The following is a 20,501-nucleotide window of genomic DNA, read 5'->3' as shown; positions in this document are numbered from 1 at the left end:
ATACATGTAGGGCAAGGGATAACAAATATTTATGGACGAGACTCCCAGACTCCTTACTAGGTGGCAGTAGCACTACCAAGACGTCACCGTGTGCAAAACTCGTTGATTAACATATATACTTTAACTGCGGCCTCCCTGCCAAGGTAATCAAGGTAGGGGCTCCGTGAAGCTTCGGGAACCATGATGCAACAGTATTGGACCAAAAAGCAAGGATCCACCATGAAATTTCCAGTGACACGACAGATATGCTACAAAAGGGTGCCAGTGCTAGGACTCTGAGCTACATCATCTGAACGAAAAAGTGTTATGTAAATAAATATTGTCGTTGTTGTTGTCGTACTCCAGGTAGGGGCTCTGTGAAGCTTTGAGCAGCGTGATGTAATAGGATACGACTGTAAAGGTGGGATCCCCCATGAAAAAATCCAGCACTGTGACCGAAAAGGTGCCGGTGAAGGTTCCAGTACTGCAATGTTATAGCATTGGACCGAAAAGCTTTGACCCCCTTTGTGAAATTTTCAACACTACGACTGATTCGCTAGGAGAGGGTTACTGGTAACTGTAGGTAGGGAACCGTGAAGCTTCAGACACCACAGTGCAAGAGCACTGCACTGAAAAGGGGAGATCCCTTGTAGAAATTTCCGCACCGTGACTATAAATGAAGGTAGGACTCTGTGAAGCTTCGAGCACCGCGATGTAATAGCATTGGACCAAAAAGCGGGGATCCAGCATGAAATTTTCATGGCTGCAGCTGATGAACAAAAAGGTGCCGGTACTCCAGGTAGGGGTTACGTGAAATTTTGATTATCTTGCGGCAATAGAATTAGACTGATCTGCTACAAAATCTAAAGCACTGTGTCTGAAATCCTACAACAAGGTTCCAGTACTCCAGGTAGGGGCTCCATGAAGCCTTGACCACCGTGATGTTATAGGATACGACTGTAAAGGTGTGATCCCCCATGAAAAATCCAGCACTGTAACTAAAAAGGTGCCAGTACTCCAGGTAGGGGCTCAGTGAAGATCTGATCAGCGCAAAGCAATAGCATTAGACAGAAAAGTCCATCTTGAAACATCCAGCACCACAACTGAAAAGGTGCCGGTACCCCAGGTAGGGGCTCCATGAAGCCTTGACCACCGTGATGTAATAGGATACGACTGTAAGGATGGGATCCCCCATGAAAAATCCAGCACTGTGATTGAAAAGGTGCCGGTACTCTTGGTGGGGCCCTGTGAAGTTTCCAGCACCACAATGTTGTAGCACTGGACTGAAAAGCTTTGACCCACCTCATGAAATTTCCAACACTGTGACTGATTCGTTAAGAAGACGGGCTGGTACTGTGGGTAGGGGCCCCGTGAAGCTTCAAACACAGCGATGTAAGAGCACTGCACTGAAAAGTGGAGGTCCCTAAACTGTAAAGGTGGTGGTACACTAGGTAGGGCCCTGTGAAGATTCAAGTACCGCAATGTTATAGCACTGGACTGAAGAGCAGGGATCCTCCATGAAAAATTGTCAACACTGTGAGTGATTCTCTAGGAAAAGGTGCCGGTACTCTACGTAGGAGCCCCGTGAAGCTTCGAGCGCCTGGATGCTATAGAATTAAATGAAAAAGCAGGGATCCCGTGTGAAACTTCCGGGGCAGAGTGCACCAGTATTGACTGGTATGCTAAGCAGAGGTGCCTGTACTCCAGGTTGGGGCTCCATGAAGCTTTGATCAGCGCAGGGCAATAGAATTACAGTCGACCCTCGATATACGACCGGCCTGACATGCGAACAACTTGAGGAGGTAGTCGAGACCAGTCTGAGGAGGTAGGAAGTTGCCGAGACCAGTTGAGGAGGTAGGAGGTAGTCAAGACCAGTCTAAGATGTAGTTGAGACCAGTCTGAGGAGGTAGTCAAAACCAGTGTGAGGAGGTGGAAGGTAGTCGAGACAAGTTGAGGAGGTAGGAGGTTGTCGAGACTAGTCTGAGAAGGTAGTAGGTAGTTGAGGAGGTAGTTGAGACCAGTCTGAGGAGGTAGGAGGTAGTCGAGACCAATCTGAGGAGGTTGCCGAGACCAGTTGAGGAGGACAGGTCCACCTGGAGAAGCTGGCCTAAAAGCAGCTCAAGGACCGCTATGTTTAGAGCACTTAGGACGAGTCTCCTGGCTGTTAAGAGTCCATCTGCCCTGGGTGTGTGATCGGCACCGAGTCTCACAGCACTGGTGGATAGTGGGGCATAAGAGTCACGTCTGAGGCAGAGAGGGGCGGGCAAAAGGCTAAAGTGTTGTGTCTGCAAATGCTAATCTCGGAGCAGCTTATTTAACGAGTTCTCTGCTAGTCTCGCTCCTCACTCTGATTATGGTTACAAAAAGTGTACCACTACAGGAAGATGGGTTGGGAAACACAGCTCAAAGTATAGAGACCCCATGAAGATTTGTGCACCGCGATGTGATAGCTTTGGACTGAGAAGCAGGGATTCCCTCATGAAATTTTGAACGCAGTGATTGATTTTTCTAGGAAAAGGTGGCGGTACTCTAGATAGGAACCCAGAGAAAGTCAGAGCACCTCGATGAAAAACAGCATTGGAGTGAAAAACTTTGATCCCGTGTGAAACTTCCGGGGCTGTGGGTAGAGTGCACCAGTACTGACCGGTACGCTAGATGGAGGTGCCGATATACTAGAGGAAGAAATTGGATGAGGTGCCGCTACTGCGTATCAGTGAGTACCGGCCCACTTCAAGTACGGTTTATAACGGAACAATGAAGAACTGATTGGGTAGCCCACCAAACTGTCTAGGCAGCCTTCGGCACAGGATGTTACGCATCAATGTGTTTTAGTCCATTGAAGCCCCCCGCTATGACAGGAATGCTGCCTTCATTTTTCAAAAAGCCCACTAAGCGTTTTCATGACGCGGTCCCACAGGAGATATAAACACAAATTATGAGCCACAATGATATGCTGAGGATAGGTGGGTGGGTTCTCAAGTTCTTTCCCGATCTTATCCTGTGCATTTGGGCATGAAGGAGGGGCTCTTCCCTTGGGCGGACTGGAAGCTGAGAAACACTTGACTGCCCACTGTGCTGATAACACTTGGAGGAAATCAATAGCATCGCAACAATGGCGTGATCAAACCACCGCTTCCTGTGAGCAGCGACGGCTCCTGATGGATTGGGTTTGCAAAGAGGAGAAATTTGGGGGTTAAGAGGAGGATGAAGCTTCAGGGGTTTGTGAGGACGAGTCCCTGGGAGGCACAGCTTAGTGCTCCATGGTGGGGCTGACTCAGGGAAACTCGGTGTGTGTGTGTGTGTGAATCAAAATGAACCAAATAAAGAGAACAAAACAGTCAACACATCCTGCAGATGGCAGCTCTCAACTGGCATGGTCTGAGTGAAGGTGTGCCCTGCGCTGAACTGGCATCCCCTCCATCCTCTGGCCTCCTGAGACCCTGTCTAGGAAGAAAGAACAAGTTAGGGGGACACACAGTAGTAGCACAGAAACTAACAACTTGGAGATTGGATTTTTTGTTTTACATACAATGAAGGAAAGACGTTTTAACTGTAAAATGCACACATCATTTTAGAATACTCATTGCATATAACTTTTATTCATATTATTTATTAAAATAAAAAATATGTTTGCTTCAATATTGACATCATGAAAGAAGTTGTGTTATGATCAGAATCACGAAAAAACTACTAAGGTCCTAATGAGGAGCGCGAGCCGCCGTCTCAGGTCCTGGTGTTCTGCAGGTTGTCGATGAGCATCTTGTTGTAGTCGGCCAGCTGCTTGGACACGGTCTTGACCACTGGACGGTAGTCGCTCTCCATGCCCTTTGTGGCGATAACTGAAAATAAGCAGCGTTAAGAAAAACACTGTGGGGGGGGAAAAGACCCTCGCAGCTTTAAGTTGAACTCTCTGCTCGGAAAACGTAATGAAGGGCAGGAGAAAAGAGAAATAGAAAGGGGAGAATTGATATGACATAGATATTGAAAGGCACTATAAAAACAGACAAACAGACTAGTAAAGGCACACTATACAGTAGATATTTAGGAAAGGTACCATACTATAGTATATAAGCAATAGAAATAGATATGATATTTATATACATATATAAAAGACTCTATTTAATAGATACAAAAGGCACTATACAGCAGATAGATAGGAAAGGCACCATGTGATGGCTAGGAATTGTATAAACAATGCAAACAAATATGAAAGGCACTATATTAATATACATAAGGTTCTATTTAATAGGTGTGAAAAACACTTCATATAATAGATATGAAAAACACTTAGAAATAGAAACAGATATATAGAATATACAGATGTGAAAGAAACCACATATAACAGAAAGATGGATATAATGGGCACTATATTATAGATACGAAATGCATTATAGAATAGAAGTCAATATAAATGGCACAATATATGAATGTATTGATAGATATGATAGGTACTATATAATAGAAACAAAAGTAAGAGGCACCATATAAATAGAAAGACAAATAAAAAAGGCACTATATAATAGATAGACATGAAAGGCACTATATGACTATACAAATGTAAAGAATTAGATAGATAGATAGATAGATAGATAGATAGATAGATAGACAGATAGATAGATACTTTAGCGTAGTTGGCAGGATTAGATAGATAGATAGATAGATAGATAGATAGATAGATAGATAGATAGATAGATAGATAGATAGATAGATAGATAGATAGATAGATAGATATGAAATGCACTATATGATAGATATTTTAGCGCAGTAGAAAGATATGAAAGGTGCTATAGAAAAAATAGCGTAGTTGGCAGGATTAGATAGATCGATAGATGTGAAAGACACTATATAATACATAAATATCCATGAAAGGTACCATATTATACATAGATAAAGAACTAGTGTATAAATGATAGAAATAGATATGAAAGGCACTATTTTTATAAATATATAAAGGACTCTATATAACAGATGTTGAAAGCACTATATATAATAGATACAAAAGGCACCATACAGTAGATAGATAGGTAGTAAGTAAGTAAGTATGTATAATGGGTGTTAGATAGCTATAAAAGGTATTATACTATAGACAGAAGTGAAAGTAAGTATATATAATATAAATAAATACTGAGACCAATATATAATACATGGATAGATAGATAGGAAAAGTAGTATATAATAGAGAAAGATATGAAAGGCACGATATAATAGACAGACAGACAGGTAGGTATCTAGAGTGACAGATATGAAAGGCACTACATTATAGACAGAAATGAAAAGAACTATATACAGTATATTATAAATAGGGATGTGATACATATAAATACATATAAAAAGGCACTATACAACAGCTGTGAAAAGCACTACTATAATACATAGACATGACAGGCAGTGTACAATAGAGATAGATATGAAAGGCATTATATAAGTTGTGAAAGGAACTACACAAAACACAAAGACAGACTGACAGGTTCAATGTAATAGATAAGAAATAACAATGAAAGGCATAGATAAACAGATGTGAAAAGGCACTATATAATAAATCGATAGCTATGATAGTTACTATATCATTGATATGGAAGGCACTATATAGTAGACTAACAGACAGACAGATAAGGCGCTGAGGTTCTCCTTCCCTACTACTACAGCAGGCTGCACGTGAACGACAGCCGACACTCAAACTACAGCCACACAGACTCAGGATACACTCCTTCATGACAAAGTTGTTCTGCTCGTGGTGCTGCCATTTCTTTTCGAGGTTTGTAAGCTGTAAAGAGAAAATGATTCACATTTAAGTTAACCAATGGAGACACACTTATTAAAGATATCTTCACCATTCAAAAAGTAATCAAACCTTTTGTGTTTTGACCATCCAGCAATCTGAACAAAAGTCATAATAAAACAATAAAGGAGAAAAACACTGTGGCCCGTGGTGTATTTTCTGAATAGTAAATATTCATACCAAACCATAAGGAAATTAAACCAAAATACCCCTGCTTTACATTCTCCATTAATTTGTAACAGTACATGGTTTTCTCATTTAATCTTACCTTCTGAAACTGCTCATCAAACCCTCAAAATCCAATGCAGGGTCTCAGGAACCCAAACCTTTCCTCACAGCAGTGGAGTATCAGCTGTGGACAAGGTGCTCCTCACACACACACACACACGCACACACACACACTAAGATAACCTGTGCATGCTGAGGAATGAGAGGGTGGCTTTGTACTGTCATCTGTATATAGCGCCTTTCATTAAAAAATTCCAAATATCCTCCCCCACCCATTGTTAAACTGCTTCATGTAGTTCACAGATGTGGCGGCCACAATATATCTGTGCACCCTACAGGAACTAACCTTGGACAGGAGGCCATTCCACCACAAAGCCCACTCGTTTACAATACCAAGCGTCATTCACAGACTTGTGTGGAAGCTGGAGCCACTCCATGTGGCATCGGGCACGAGGATGGACAAACTCAACTTACACAGACACGGCCTCTGAGAATGTGATTACTTCTACACAAACATCTGGGAGGAAATCTGGAGCACCCAGAGAAGAACACACAGGCACAGGGAGAACACTCCACCTCCATAGGGATGGCAGTGGCCAGGCCAGGACATGAACCCGTCTCCTGTAGCTGTGTTGCTGGGCTGCCCGTCACTTATTGATTTATGTTAGAGGCAATCATTTCGATGAACTGGCGTCCTGTCCGGGGTTTGTTCCTGCCTTGTGTCCAGTGCCAGATGGGGTAGGCTCTAGCACCCCCCCACCCCTAATATGGTGACACTGTTCAGGACTAACCAAGTTAGAAAATGACTGACATTTCTTTCCCCAAATGTTTTCCATAACCATAATTTTGTGAAAGAGTTTTACAAATCCCATTCATTTGAAAAGTGCAGCTGGGTTCAATTCCCTGTCCAGGTTGGCTGGCACATTTGACAGTTTATTTTTATTTATTTTTTTTAATTCTTCTGGTTCATTCATGGAAACTAAAGCTCGTCTCTTCCTGTGAGAGATAACAATCAGTAATGTGTTTAAGCAGGCACCGAGTCGGGACGGCAGGAGGATACGTCTGACATGTTGGCTCCCTTTCACTCTTCGGAACATCAACAGGAAGCATCACAGCATCTTGCCAGAGTTGATTTTCCTCTCCGACAGTTTAATGGCCGACAATTAATGCAATAACTTATAGCATCATTTACTGAAGGGCCGATTAAACAAAAAAAGTAAATCTGTAAAACCCTAACCCTAATATATGTACTCCCTTTAGGTGGCATTTTTAAGAAATTTGGAATCGATTTTCATTGTTATGCAGACGATCCTCAGCTCTATGGATCTACAAAGTCCAACTCTGTCCTTCCTCCTTGCTGCCTCAATGACCGTCTATTTGAGGTAAAATCTCGTTTTTTCTTCTAATTTCCTCCCAACTCAATAGCCATAAGGCAGAGGTTCTCCTCATTGCTCCAAGTCTGCTGTATCAAGATCTAATCATTTTTCTCTTAATATTGATGGTACATCAGTCTATCCCTCCCCTCAGGTTAAGGGTTTGGGGGTTATTTTTGATAGGATATCCAAATATCTTGATTTTGCTGACGATGTTGTGATCTTTGCAGAGCCAATGGAGGCTCTGATTGGGGGTCTTGAGAGACTGAGCGAGGAGTCTGAGTGTCTGGGCTTGCGAGTGTCCTGGATAAAAACCAAGAGCCAGGCCTTTAATGACCTCTTGGGCACGGCTATCAGCAGTGTGTCTGTCTGTGGAGAGAGTGTCGACCTCGTCGAGAGGTTTACTTACCCCAGCAGTGACATTCATGTGTCTGGTGACTCTTCCTATGAAGTCAGTAGATGGATTGGGAGAGCATGGGGGGTCATGAGGTCACTGGAAAGGGGTGTGTGGCGCTCCCGATATCTATGCAAAAGGACGAAGGTCCAAGTCTTTAGAGTCCTGGTGCTTCCTGACTTGCTATATGGTTGCGAGACATGGACACTATCCAGTGACCCGAGACGAAGGCTGGACTCCTTTGGTACTGTGTCTCTCCGGAAAATCCTTGGGCACCACTGGTTTGACTTTGTGTTGCTCATGGAGTCCCGAATGAGGCACATGACCTGCATTGTGAGGGAGCGTCAGTTACGGCACTACGGCCATGTGGCGCGTTTCCCAGAGAGTGATCCAGCTCACAGGACCCTCATTGTTGGGGATCCGAGTGGCTGGACCAGGCCAAGGGGTCGCCTACGTAACACCTGGCTGCGGCAGATAGAGGGTGGGACTGGACCGCGTGTCTACCTGGGGGGTTGCAAACCAAGATCCCGAGTTGTTTCATCATGTAGTGGGTGCGGCAACGTCAACTTGACTTGACTTGATATCCAAATGTGCCGCCAACAGTGGACAATGTAACCTGTTGGTCATCTCTGATGAAGGCATTCATCATGTCAAAGAACATAAGAAATTTGACAACCGAGAGGAGACCATTCAGACTATTTGTTGCCCATTTGTTTATCTATGCGCTAAGCTGACCCCCATATCTCCTCCAGATCCTTCTTAAAGGTTCTCAAGGTTTCTCTTCAACTTCATGTGACAGTAGTTTGTTTATGCATGAAGCCCCATCCAATCAACAGCCATTCAAGCACAAAGCCCTGCCCAGCTTGCTGCCACTCAAGTGTTTAGCCCCACCCACTACACTGCCATTGAAGTATTTAGTCCCGCCCAGCCTGCTGCTTCTCTAAAATGCAAGACAATGAGCAGTATGATAAACGAGAGGAGACCACTCAGTCCGTCAAGCTCGTTTGTTTGACTAATAGCTAAGCTGTCCGCCATGTCTCCTCCAGATTCCTCTCAAAGGTTCTCAAGGTTTCTCTTCAACTCCATGAGAAGGTAGTTTGTTTATGCCTGAAGCCCCAACTAAATGGCTGCCAATCAAGCACAAAACTCTGCCCAGCTTGCTGCCACTCAAGTGTTTAGCCCCGCCTACTCAACTGCCCTTCAAGTGTTTAGTCCCGTTCAGCCTGCAGCTTCTCTAAAATGTAAGACAATGAGAAATATGATAAATGAGAGGAGACCATTCCGTCCGTCAAGACCGTTTGTTTAACTAATAGCTAAGCTGTCCCTCATATCTAATTCAGGTCCTCCTAAAAGTTCTCAAGGTTTCAGCTTCAACTCCACGAGACGGTAATTTGTTCTTGCATGAAGCCCCAACTAATTTGCTGCCCCTCAAGCACAAAGCTCTGCCCAGGTTGCCACCACTCAAGTGTTTAGCCCCGTCTACTCCACTGCCATCAAAGTGTTTAGTGTTGTTCGGCCTGCTGCTTCTCTAGAAAATAAGAACGTAAGAAATTTGACAAATGTGAGGAGACCATTCCGTCTATCAAGCCCGCTTGTTTAGCTAATAGCTAAGCTGTCCTCCATGTCGCCTGCAGATTCTTCTTAAAGTTTGCTGCTTCACTTTTATGAGACGGTAGTTTGTTCTTGCATGAAGACCCAACTAATTGGCTGCCACTCAAGCACAAAGCCCTGCCCAGCTTGCTGCCACCCAAGTGTTTAGCCCCGCCCACAGTACTGCCATTGGATTATCTGTAACTTGATTAACCGTCTGGGCATGAAAAACAGCAAAAAACACCCAGCACCACGTGTCATGACGCATTTTGAAATCACAGTTTCAGTGACGCACCTTGAGCTTTAATAACGTTTCCTAGCTCTTCTCTTTTGTTATAATTAAACTACTATACATTATTATGGCCAATAAACATAAGCATGCAGTGCTGAAATTGTCACAAAAAATTGAAATTATTAAACGTTTACAAAACGGCAAATGTATTGCTTCAATTTATGGAGTAGGAAGAACAACAGTGAACGATGTAATGAGTGATGCCGACAAAAACGTATCGAAAATGGAAACCACTGACGGTGTTGTTAATCTGTATTAATGTTAATTAATTAATCTGTCGGTCTTCTCTGATGAAGGCATTCATCATGTCAAAGAACATAAGAAATTTGACAACCGAGAGGAGACCATTCAGACCATTTGTCGCCCATTTGTTTATCTATGAGCTAAGCTGTCCCCCATATCTCCTCCAGATCCTTCTTAAAGGTTCTCAAGGTTTCTCTTCAACTTCATGTGACGGTAGTTTGTTTATGCATGAAGCCCCATCCAATCAGCAGCCACTCAAGCACAAAGCCCTGCCCAGCTTGCTGCCACTCAAGTGTTTAGCCCCACCCACTACACTGTCATTGAAGTATTTAGTCCCATTCAGCCTGCTGCTTCTCTAAAATGCAAGACAATGCGCAATATGATAAACGAGAGGAGACCACTCAGTCTGTCAAGCTCGTTTGTTTGACTAATAGCTAAGCTGTCTGCCATGTCTCCTCCAGATTCCTCTCAAAGGTTCTCAAGGTTTCTCTTCAACTCCATGAGACGGTAGTTTGTTTATGCCTGAAGCCCCAACTAAATGGCTGCCAATCAAGCACAAAACTCTGCCCAGCTTGCTGCCACTCAAGTGTTTAGCCCCGCCTACTCAACTGCCTTTCAAGTGTTTAGTCCCGTTCAGCCTGCAGCTTCTCTAAAATGTAAGACAATGAGAAATATGATAAACGAGAGGAGACCATTCCGTCCGTCAAGACCGTTTGTTTAACTAATAGCTAAGCTGTCCCTCATATCTAATTCAACTCCATGAGACGGTAGTTTGTTTATGCCTGAAGCCCCAACTAAATGGCTGCCAATCAAGCACAAAACTCTGCCCAGTAAAGAGTGATGCCGACAAAAACGTGTCGAAAATGGAAACCACTGACAGTGTTGTTAATCTGTATTAATGTTAATTGTGATTTTCTTTTTAATTTCTGTTATGTTTTGTTAATATATTGTGCCATGCAGGCAGCTTGTGATGCACTGTGCGGGAGCAGAAAAGGCGGAATGCAGTGTAAGTGATAGGGCTGGGTGAGGAGCTTCTGTTCTGTGATGGCCGGACACGAGAGACAGGAGAAGTGAGGAGAAGAAGGAAGGAAGTTTTAAGTAGGGTGTCGGGAGACAATAAGCAGGAGTGTGTGTGGCATAGAAAAAGACAGAACGTGAGTGGCAGGAGATATTTATTGGTAGGGAAAGCTTTCTATTATTGTTTTGAAGGTGGGCACCATAACCCAGATATTGGAGGATAAGACTGGGCACAGTTTGTTACAGAATGAAGTAAAATATGGAAAACACCAGTACCTCTGAGCTGTTTTTTCTTATTACACTGGTCATTACAATATTACATAAATGAATTCATTTTGTTAATACTATATTATACAGGGTGGCACGGGGAAACGGGAAATTTTCAATTGACGTTCAAAGCACGAATAAACACATTACAAAATACATTTAATGCATATTGTACAGGATACGCAACTAATGATGGTAACTAATGTTCATTTTATGTTTTGAAGAAAACATCATGAAGGTGTCGTTCATTTCTCCGTACACATTCTAATGGCCTGCTGTGCAAAAACTCTGCATCGCTCAACGTCACGTGTCAAGAGGAATGCCAGCGATTTCCTCTTCAATCCTCCTTTTTAGTTCAGCAATGGTTGAAGAACGTGTGCGGTACACTTGACTTTTGTCCCCACAGGAAAAAAAATCACAAACTATGAGATCTGGGGATCTCGGAGGCCATGGAATGTTACCGTTGTGTGAAATGAAGGACCTTCCAAACAATTGTCGAATAGCTGCCATCGATTGTCAGGCTGTATGCAAAGTGGCTCCACCTGGGGACTTCTTTTTTAAGGCTGAACCCGTTTGTTCGAAATTACGCATCCATGAGCAGAGGGGCTACGATCATGACGTCCTAACTGGTAATGACGCTGACACAGCAGTCACATGATCAATATTCTTATAAAAAGGCTTTCACAGCGAATGCTTGTTGCGCACCACTCCACTGCTCCCATTATAACTAATGGCAAGGGGTTCTAAATGAGGTCACATTGGTCCCCCAGGGTCACCAACACCTAGTTCCAAAATTTTCTGTTTCCCTGCACCACCCTGTAGTTTTTTATTTTTTATTTGTAAATAAATACAACTATTTGCTAAACTAATCTACTGTATATCATTTTTAAAGTAGCTACAGTAATCCCTTGCTATATCGCGCTTCGACTTTCACGCCTTCACTCTATCGCAGATTTTATATGTAAGCATATCTAAATATATAACGCGGATTTTTCACTGCTTCGCGGGATTCTGCGGACAATGGGTCTTTTTACTTCTGATACATGCTTCCTCAGTTGGTTTGCCCAGTTGATTTCATACAAGGGACGCTATTGGCGGATGGCTGAGAAGCTACCCAATCAGAGCACGCAGTTAAGTTCCTGTGTGCTGATTGGCTCAGCGACGGAGTGCTGCATTAACCAGGAAGTCTCGTCTCGCTCATTCAGCATCAACGTGCTTCTGCTACTGCTTCAGGGGCCGTACCCAAGCGCCAACGGAAGATGCTAACGATTTCCGAAAAGGTAAAAGTTTTGGATATGTTGAAGGAAGGGAACAGCTACACCGCTGCAGGACCATTACGGAATCAATGAGTCCACGATTCTTTTTTATTTAAAAAGGAGGAAAAGAATATAATATCTATGGCCGCAGTGTCCTTTAACCATGGCGCAAAATGAGTTGTAAGTGGATGTAATAAGGTGGTAGTCCGGATGGAATCTGCTTTAGGGATTTGGATTGAAGACTGCAGGAAGGAGAACAACTGCGGTGCTACACAATCGCCTGAAGAGGCTCCTTTAGAAGAGCTGTAACGCTCTCCTTTGTTGTGCAGTAAAATTAAACGCATCGTTATCGGACAAGTCTCCGTGTCATTGTTGGTGAGTAACCATAATTAATTTTCTACGTACAGTACTTATTACATGTACATAGTTTAGTATCACTGTACACACATTTTACTGTATACAATTTTTCTTGCATTGTACGTATTTATTGCTGGTGGCCTGCCTGTCATAATGGCTGTAAAATATGTGATATCGGAGACGCTCAATATCTTTAAAATAATATTTAGGTTTTACTGTATATAAACAGTGTGTTTACATACATAATTTCAATGAATCTTACCTAATATCTAAGAGAATACAAAGGGTTTATGCTGTATAATTGTGCGGGAAATGTTTATAAGAGTGTGGGAGAGTTTATAAGGGTTTAAAATATATAAAAATAACCATATGAACATATGGTTTTTACTTCACAGATTTTCACCTTTCGCGGGGGGTTCTGGAACGCAGCCCCCGCGATCGAGGAGGGATTACTGTATTCTGTTATCCGTCTTTTCTCATATTCAGTCCCAACCCCGATGGATAATCGATGTTTTACTGTATTTAGTCCCATCCAGCCTGCCACTTCTCTAGAACATAAGACCAAGAGAAATTTGGGAAACGAGAGGAGACCATTCAGTCCATTTGTCACCTGCTTGTTTAGCTAATAGATAAGCTGCCCCCCAGATCTCCTGCAGATTCCTCTTAATGGTTCTTAAGGTTTCTGCTTCAACTCAATGAGATGGTAGTTTGTTTATGCATGAAGCCCCATCCAATCAGCTGCCACTCAAGCACAAAGTCCTGCCCAGCTTGCCGCCACCCAAGTGTTTAGCTCCGCCTACTTCACTGCCATTGAGGTGTTTAGACCCATCAAGCCTGCTGCTTCTCTAAAGCTAAGACAATAAAAAATTTGGGAAACGGCAGGAGACCATTCAGTCCATTTGTCACTCGTTTGTTTAGCTAATAGCTCGGCCTCATCTTCTTCAACTCCATGTCTCGGTAGTTTCTTCCAGATTCCCCCAATTCTTTGCATAAAGAAGTGCTTCCTGGCTTCACTTCTAAATGCTCTTCCCTTTAATTTCTACTGCTGTCCTCGAGTTTGTGAGGGGCTTGTGTGTGTAAGATGTTCAAGGTCCACCACATTGAGCTCCATCAGTTACACGTGTTCTTCCCGTTTTAAACCTTTCTACCCCTTCATAAACTTTTCTTTGAGTCCCGCTGCTTTCACTTCCATACTGAGCCGACACACTTTGGTGACATTCAGCAGGTTTCCCTCTCTCAGCTCACAGAACTCTCACTACGGTGCGTTGTTCCAACAAATGGTGCAATCCATTAGCAGGGCGGCTGTGTTCATTTGACCTTGGCTTCAACTAGAGTAACTGCAGAACGATGCACTGTGTGTGTTCAAATGACCCATAAGCCATTGCGAATGTGATATATTGGGTCAGCTTCTATTTCTTACTGTGTAATTTTTTAATTGCCTTTATTTTTTTGATTGACCCTCATATGTGGTACTTAGCCATTGTGGTTTACAGTGGTGGCTAAAAATATTTTTAATCTTGTATTGTCATGGACAACAGCAATAATAAAATGTACTGGTAGAACAGGAGCCTGTGGTGACCAACTCTAGACAACAGCTAACAATATCAAAAAGTCCATGAAAAAAATTTCAAGATGTTATATGGCTCCCCAAGTAGTGTCAGCTGGGCCCTTTTATAAGGCCCCCGGAAGTGCTCCAGGCGCTCATTGACGTATTTCCGGCAGCACTTCCGGGTGTGGCGGAAGAGCTGTCGAGAAGAGATCAGCAGTTGCTGCAGCACCCCCTGGTGGCGCACACGGATCTCAACAGGGCTCTCTGTATCCAACTCCAATTCCCATGGAGCCCTGCGGGAGTCCGAGGCACCGCTACAACCCAGGGGGACTGCCACCTAGCACTCTGGGGGAGGTAATGATCTGGCCACACTTCCTCTCCTGGTCCTTCCAGTGTGGAGGCGTCCCGGCTGGGCAAGGGTCCTAGCCTTCTACCACAATATACAATTGTATAATCCACCTGTCAAGTCATCCAGTCGTATGTTCACAACATGCAACACACAAAGTTTTTTGCTAAAGTATTAGTTACACTAAAAAACGTGAGGACCTCCATTCTGCGAGGTTTCAGCCCCAGTAGTTTACAAGTAACAGCAGGTTGCACACGTTGGATGTCGGGGCTGTCATTCTTCTTTTTCTTCTTTGTATCATGTAATTGGCTTCTGCAATTTGCTTCACACTCAGCAGATATTGCTATTCTTCTTTTCCTTTTCCAATCTTCTTGATTTGTTTGCCTATGCAGTTTACAGAAAGAAATATGTAAACCCTGAGAAGTTTGGCAGTGTGGCTCTGAGGCCCTGGAGCATGTAAAAGGGAAACTGGCTGATTGGTTGTTCAAATGTGAACACAATCAGTACAATCGTTCCATAGTGACGTTACTTGGGTCGATATGGTGAGAACCTACACTCAAGGTTAAAAGGAGTCTTAGTTGGAAGGATAGTGGAAAGAAATCGAGGAAGAATGAGATCAAGAGAACAAAGGACAGAAGCGGATCATCTAGGCAGTGCAGTGGGTTGGGGTGGGGGGTCCTTTGATAGGCGATCCCTTGTAGTTTTCAGTCAGTCACATGCCTTAGTCTGGTGCACACCGTGCTATCGCTGTCGAAGCATTCTTCAAAAACAACGAATCATCATCACTACGCAACATGCCATCCGAACGCACTTCAGTATTCCTCCAAACTGTGACGTCCCAAATTGGAGAACAATTCTTCATTGGGTGGGTAAATTTAGACAGACGGGTACAACATTGAACAGAAAGTCTCCAGGCTGTCCTCGGACTGTATGAACACCTGAAAACATCAACGCTGTAAGGGCATCAGTTTTGCAGTCTCCTAGACGTTTGGTGCACTTCTGCCTTCGATACTTTCCAACACGTCTTTGAAGACCTTAATTTCCATCCATAAAAAATGATGGCAGTGCAGGAACTCACTGAGAGAGACCGGGAGAGCCGTACAGAGTTGTGTGTGAACATTCTCCAAATTGTTCATTGAGATGCCATCATCATGTGCAGCGACGAGGCACATCTCCATTTGAATGGTTGCGTAAAGAAGCAAAACTTTCACTATTGGGCTGAAACTGTCCCTCGCGAACTTCGTCAGAGACCCCTGCACAGTGAGCTTGTTACAGTTTGGTGCACTGTTGCAGAATTTGGCACCATAGGCCCTTACTTTTTTGAGGAGGGGGGAACAACGGTCACCGTCACTTCAGAACGTTACATTGAAATGCTAGAGAACTTTCTGTGGCCCCAACTGGAAGAAATGGACGTGGTGGATGCCTAGTTTAAACAAGATGGAGCGACAGCTCATACGGCGCGGAGATCCATGCAAGTTTTGCGGAAGACGTCTCTGGGGAAGCTGATCTCCCTGCATGGCGGTGTCGGGTGGCCTTCACGTTCGCCTGATCTCGCTCTGTGTGGGGTTCTCTCAGGTCGAACGTATACACACACAGACCTCAAAACCTTGAAGCACTCAAGGATACTATTCAGCATGAAATCTCCGCTGTTCCCCTTCAAATAGCCGAACGAGTCATGTGACCGTTCAGAAATCATCTAGAAGAGTGTATTGCTAATGATGGCCACCACCTTGAAGACAATCTATTTTGTATACCCTTTCTCGTGTCGTAATGAAATTTATTTTATCTTGTAGGGTTTTTGTAGAATAAACGTTTGAAATGTGGTACTTCTATTTGGCTCACTCTGTACTTTGCTGTGTGGATCTTCATTTTCTTTCTAGTTTTCAGTTTTTCAGTTCTCAGTTCTTTTTAACTTCCTGAGACGTTCAGATTTTAATGGTCATGTCTCACTACTGTGTGGCATACAGGCACCCACAAAAGTGGAATAAATTCTGCTTTTCATTTTTAGGGTTAATCGCTGCGGACTTTAGTAATGGTAGTACATTCTTAAAAATCCTGGTTCTTTGATTTATTTTATGGTTCTTTACGGGGTTGTGTGGTTCCTTGTAGAACTCTTACTTACAAGGCATCATTTCATTCTGGAAGGGGTTCTATGTCAATAAATTTGGTTCTTTGTAATTTGAAAAACATCCTAAGATATAGAAACAAAACCCCCCTGAGATGTTTAATGTATGGTAGCCCACCTAGCAGGGGACTAAAAGATTACGCAAACATGAACTTAGCCTGAGTTACTGTACATACAGTGCATCCGGAAAGTATTCACAGCACATCACTGTTTCCACATTTTGTTATATGGCAGTTATATAAAAAATTGAAGAAATCAAAGAAATACTCCACCAAAAGTGATATTTTGTATAAGTTACTTATCCTATATAGTTTATATTTTTCATGCGAAACAGAGATGACAACATTTCTGTTAGAACAGACATCTATGGTATCCAATACTGGACAACAGCAAACAGGATCAGAAACATCTTGGAAAAAAATCTCACACTTGTGTCTCATAATATACAGCGCATCTGGAAAGTATTCACAGCGCTTCATCACTTTTTCCACATTTTGTTATGTCACAGCCTTATTCCAAAATGGATTAAATTCATTTTTTTCCTCAGAATTCTACACACAACACCCCATAATGACAATGTGAAAAAAGTTTACTTGAGATTTTTGCACATTTATTAAAAATAAAAAAACTGAGAAAGCACGTGTACATAAGTATTCACAGCCTTTGCCGTGAAGCTCAAAATTGAGCTCAGGTGCATCCTGTTTCCCCTGATCATCCTTGAGATGTTTCTGCTGCTTCATTGGAGTCCACCTGTGGTAAATTCAGATGACTGGACATGATTTGGAAAGGCACACACCTGTCTATAGAAGGTCCCACAGTTGACAGTTCATGTCAGAGCACAAACTAAGCATGAAGTCAAAGGAATTGTCTGTAGACCTCCGAGACAGGATTGTCTCCAGGCACAAGTCTGGGGAAGGTTACAGAAAAATTTCTGCTGCTTTGAAGGTCCCAATGAGCACAGTGGCCTCCATCATCCGTAAGTGGAAGAAGTTTGAAACCACCAGGACTCTTCATAGAGCTGGCCAGCCATCTAAACTGAGCGATCAGGGGAGAAGGGCCATAGTCAGGGAGGTGACCAAGAACCCGATGGTCACTCTGTCAGAGCTCCAGAGGTCAACTGTGGAGAGAGGAGAACCTTCCAGAAGGACAACCATCTCTGCAGCAATCCAGCAATCAGGCCTGTATGGTAGAGTGGCCAGACGGAAGCCACTCCTTAGTAAAAGGCACATGGAAGCCCACCTGGAGTTTGCCAAAAGGCACCTGAAGGACTCTCAGACCATGAGAAAGAAAATTCTCTGGTCTGATGAGACAAAGATTGAACTCTTTGGTGTGAATGCCAGGCGTCACGTTTGGAGGAAACCAGGCACCGCTCATCACCAGGCCAATACCATCCCTACAGTGAAGCATGGTGGTGGCAGCATCATGCTTTGGGGATGTTTTTCAGTGGCAGGGACTGGGAGACTAGTCAGGATAAAGGGAAAGATGACTGTAGCAATGTACAGAGACATCCTGGATGAAAACCTGCTCCAAAGCGCTCTTGACCTCAGACTGGGGCGACGGTTCACCTTTCAGCAGGACAACGACCCTAAGCACACAGCCAAGATATCAAAGGAGTGGCTTCAGGACAACTCTGTGAATGTCCTTGAGTGGCCCAGCCAGAGCCCAGACTTGAATCCGATTGAACATCTCTGGAGAGATCTTAAAATGGCTGTGCACCGACGCTTCCCATCCAACCTGATGGAGCTTGAGAGGTGCTGCAAAGAGGAATGGGCGAAACTGGCCAAGGATAGGTGTGCCAAGCTTGTGGCATCATATTCAAAAAGACTTGAGGCTGGAATTGCTGCCAAAGGGGCATCGACAAAGTATTGAGCAAAGGCTGTGAATACTTATGTACATGGGATTTCTCAGTTTTTTTATTTTTAATAAATTTGCAAAAAACCTCAAGTAAACTTTTTTCACGTTGTCATTATGGGGTGTTGTGTGTAGAATTCTGAGGAAAAAAATGAATTTAATCCATTTTGGAATAAGGCTGTAACCTAACAAAATGTGGAAAAAGTGATGCGCTGTGAATACTTTCTGGATGCACTGTATGCTGCAAGACTCCTTCACCATTGGGAATTCACAAATCTGCTGCCTTGAATTTGTGGTTATCTACTGTATGGATCAAAATAAACAGAGGTCTTTCTGGAGCCTTCATGTACAGGAGTCTCTTTTGGGAACCCAAAATGGTTCCCCTATGGCATTGCTCTGAAGAACCACTCTGGCACCTTGGTTTTTAAGAGTGTACTTCTCAAAACTCTTGCCAGCTGTGCCTGAATCTGATGGTCGCTGCTAAATCTGTCCCACCTGTAGAGCCCAGCATATTGCCAGGATAACAAAACTTATCGTCCCAATCTAAATTTTGTATCACCTTTGATCACAAAGTCTGTTGTGTCACCAACTGCCTGTGGGGATCCACCACTGCATCTTCTGCACACAAAGGAGAGTCTGAGTTTGGTCAGCCTTCCCATTATGCCGCTGCGCTTTGAGTAAATCCATTTTTTACATTCTGCACACTTGATGGACTTTGAACCTATGGCTCTACCACACACACTTCATAGCCACCTTCTAGATCCTTCTACAGATCACAGTTTGGTACCTACTTTCATCAACCTAGTTTTGTCCAGGTTTGTTTTTAGTCCCAGCTTGCCTAATCTGTTTTTTCCATTTAAGAAACTTTTCTCTTAATTCTTCTTCCCTATCTCCATAATCACAGACCCTCTGTGTTTTTCCCAGTTGATTCTGAGGTCTGTCAGCATTGTGTGTTCTGCTCCTACTCTTTTCATTGCTTGTATGGACTGGGTGGTGGGCAGGGTTTTGGGGTCCAGCGGTTGTGGGGCATCTGTTGGTGAAGTAAGATTCACTGATCTTGACTTTGCTGACGATGCTGTGATCTTCACGGGTCCATGGAGGCTCTGATGGGGGCTCTCGAAAGACTGGGTGAGGAGTCTGAGTGTCTGGGATTGTGAGTGTCCTGATTAAAACCAAAGAGCCAGGCCTTTATTGACCTCATGGGCATAGCAGTGTGTCTGTCTGCGGAGAGAGTGTCGACCTCGTCGAGAGGTTTACTTACTTCAACAGTGACATTCATGTTTCTGGTGACTCTTCCTATGAAGTCAGTAGATGGATTGGGAGAGCATGGGAGGTCATGAGGTCATTGGAGAAGGGTGTGTGGTGCTCCTGATATCTCAGCAAAAGGACGAAGGTCCAAGTCTTTAGAGTCCTGGTGCTTCCTGTTTGTGAGAAATGGACGCTATCCAGTGACCTGAGTTGAACACTCAACTCCTTCATGTGTGTCTCTTCAGAGCATCCTTGGATACCACTGGTTTCACTTTGTGTTGCTCACAGAGTCCTGAATGAGGCACATGACCTGCATTGTGAGGGAGCGTCAGTTACGGCAATATGGCCATGTGGCGCAATACCCCGAGGGTGATCTGACTCACAGGACCCTCATTGTTGAGGACCCGAGTGGCTGGACGAGGCCAAGAGGATGCCCACGTAATACTCGGAGGGTAGGACTGGATGGGGGTTTGCCAGCTAGGATCCCGAACTGTTTTGTCATGTGGTGGGTGCAGCAATGCACTGTACCACTGCATGCTCACCAACCTGACCTGACCTGACCTATTGGCAATGAAAACAAACTCATCTACAATACAGTATTACTGGG

General features: G+C 43.7%; 1 protein-coding gene across 1 annotated transcript in view; it reads right to left on the bottom strand.

The window, feature by feature from the left end:
• Window positions 1-3,559: 3,559 nt before the first annotated feature.
• Window positions 3,560-20,501, bottom strand: part of ift74 (intraflagellar transport 74) — a 154,900-nt gene continuing 137,958 nt past the window's right edge. Inside the window, exons 19-20 of the mRNA XM_028805050.2 lie at window positions 5,683-5,743; window positions 3,560-3,818 (exon numbers count right to left, since the gene is read on the bottom strand). Coding sequence (XP_028660883.1) covers window positions 3,703-3,818; window positions 5,683-5,743 — 177 coding nt within the window. The 3' untranslated portion in view covers window positions 3,560-3,702. The remainder of the gene's footprint in view (window positions 3,819-5,682; window positions 5,744-20,501) is intronic.

The sequence above is a fragment of the Erpetoichthys calabaricus genome, chromosome 7 (assembly GCF_900747795.2).
Source record: "Erpetoichthys calabaricus chromosome 7, fErpCal1.3, whole genome shotgun sequence".
Taxonomy (NCBI): domain Eukaryota; kingdom Metazoa; phylum Chordata; class Cladistia; order Polypteriformes; family Polypteridae; genus Erpetoichthys; species Erpetoichthys calabaricus.
This window is presented reverse-complemented; position numbering and strand designations above follow the sequence as displayed.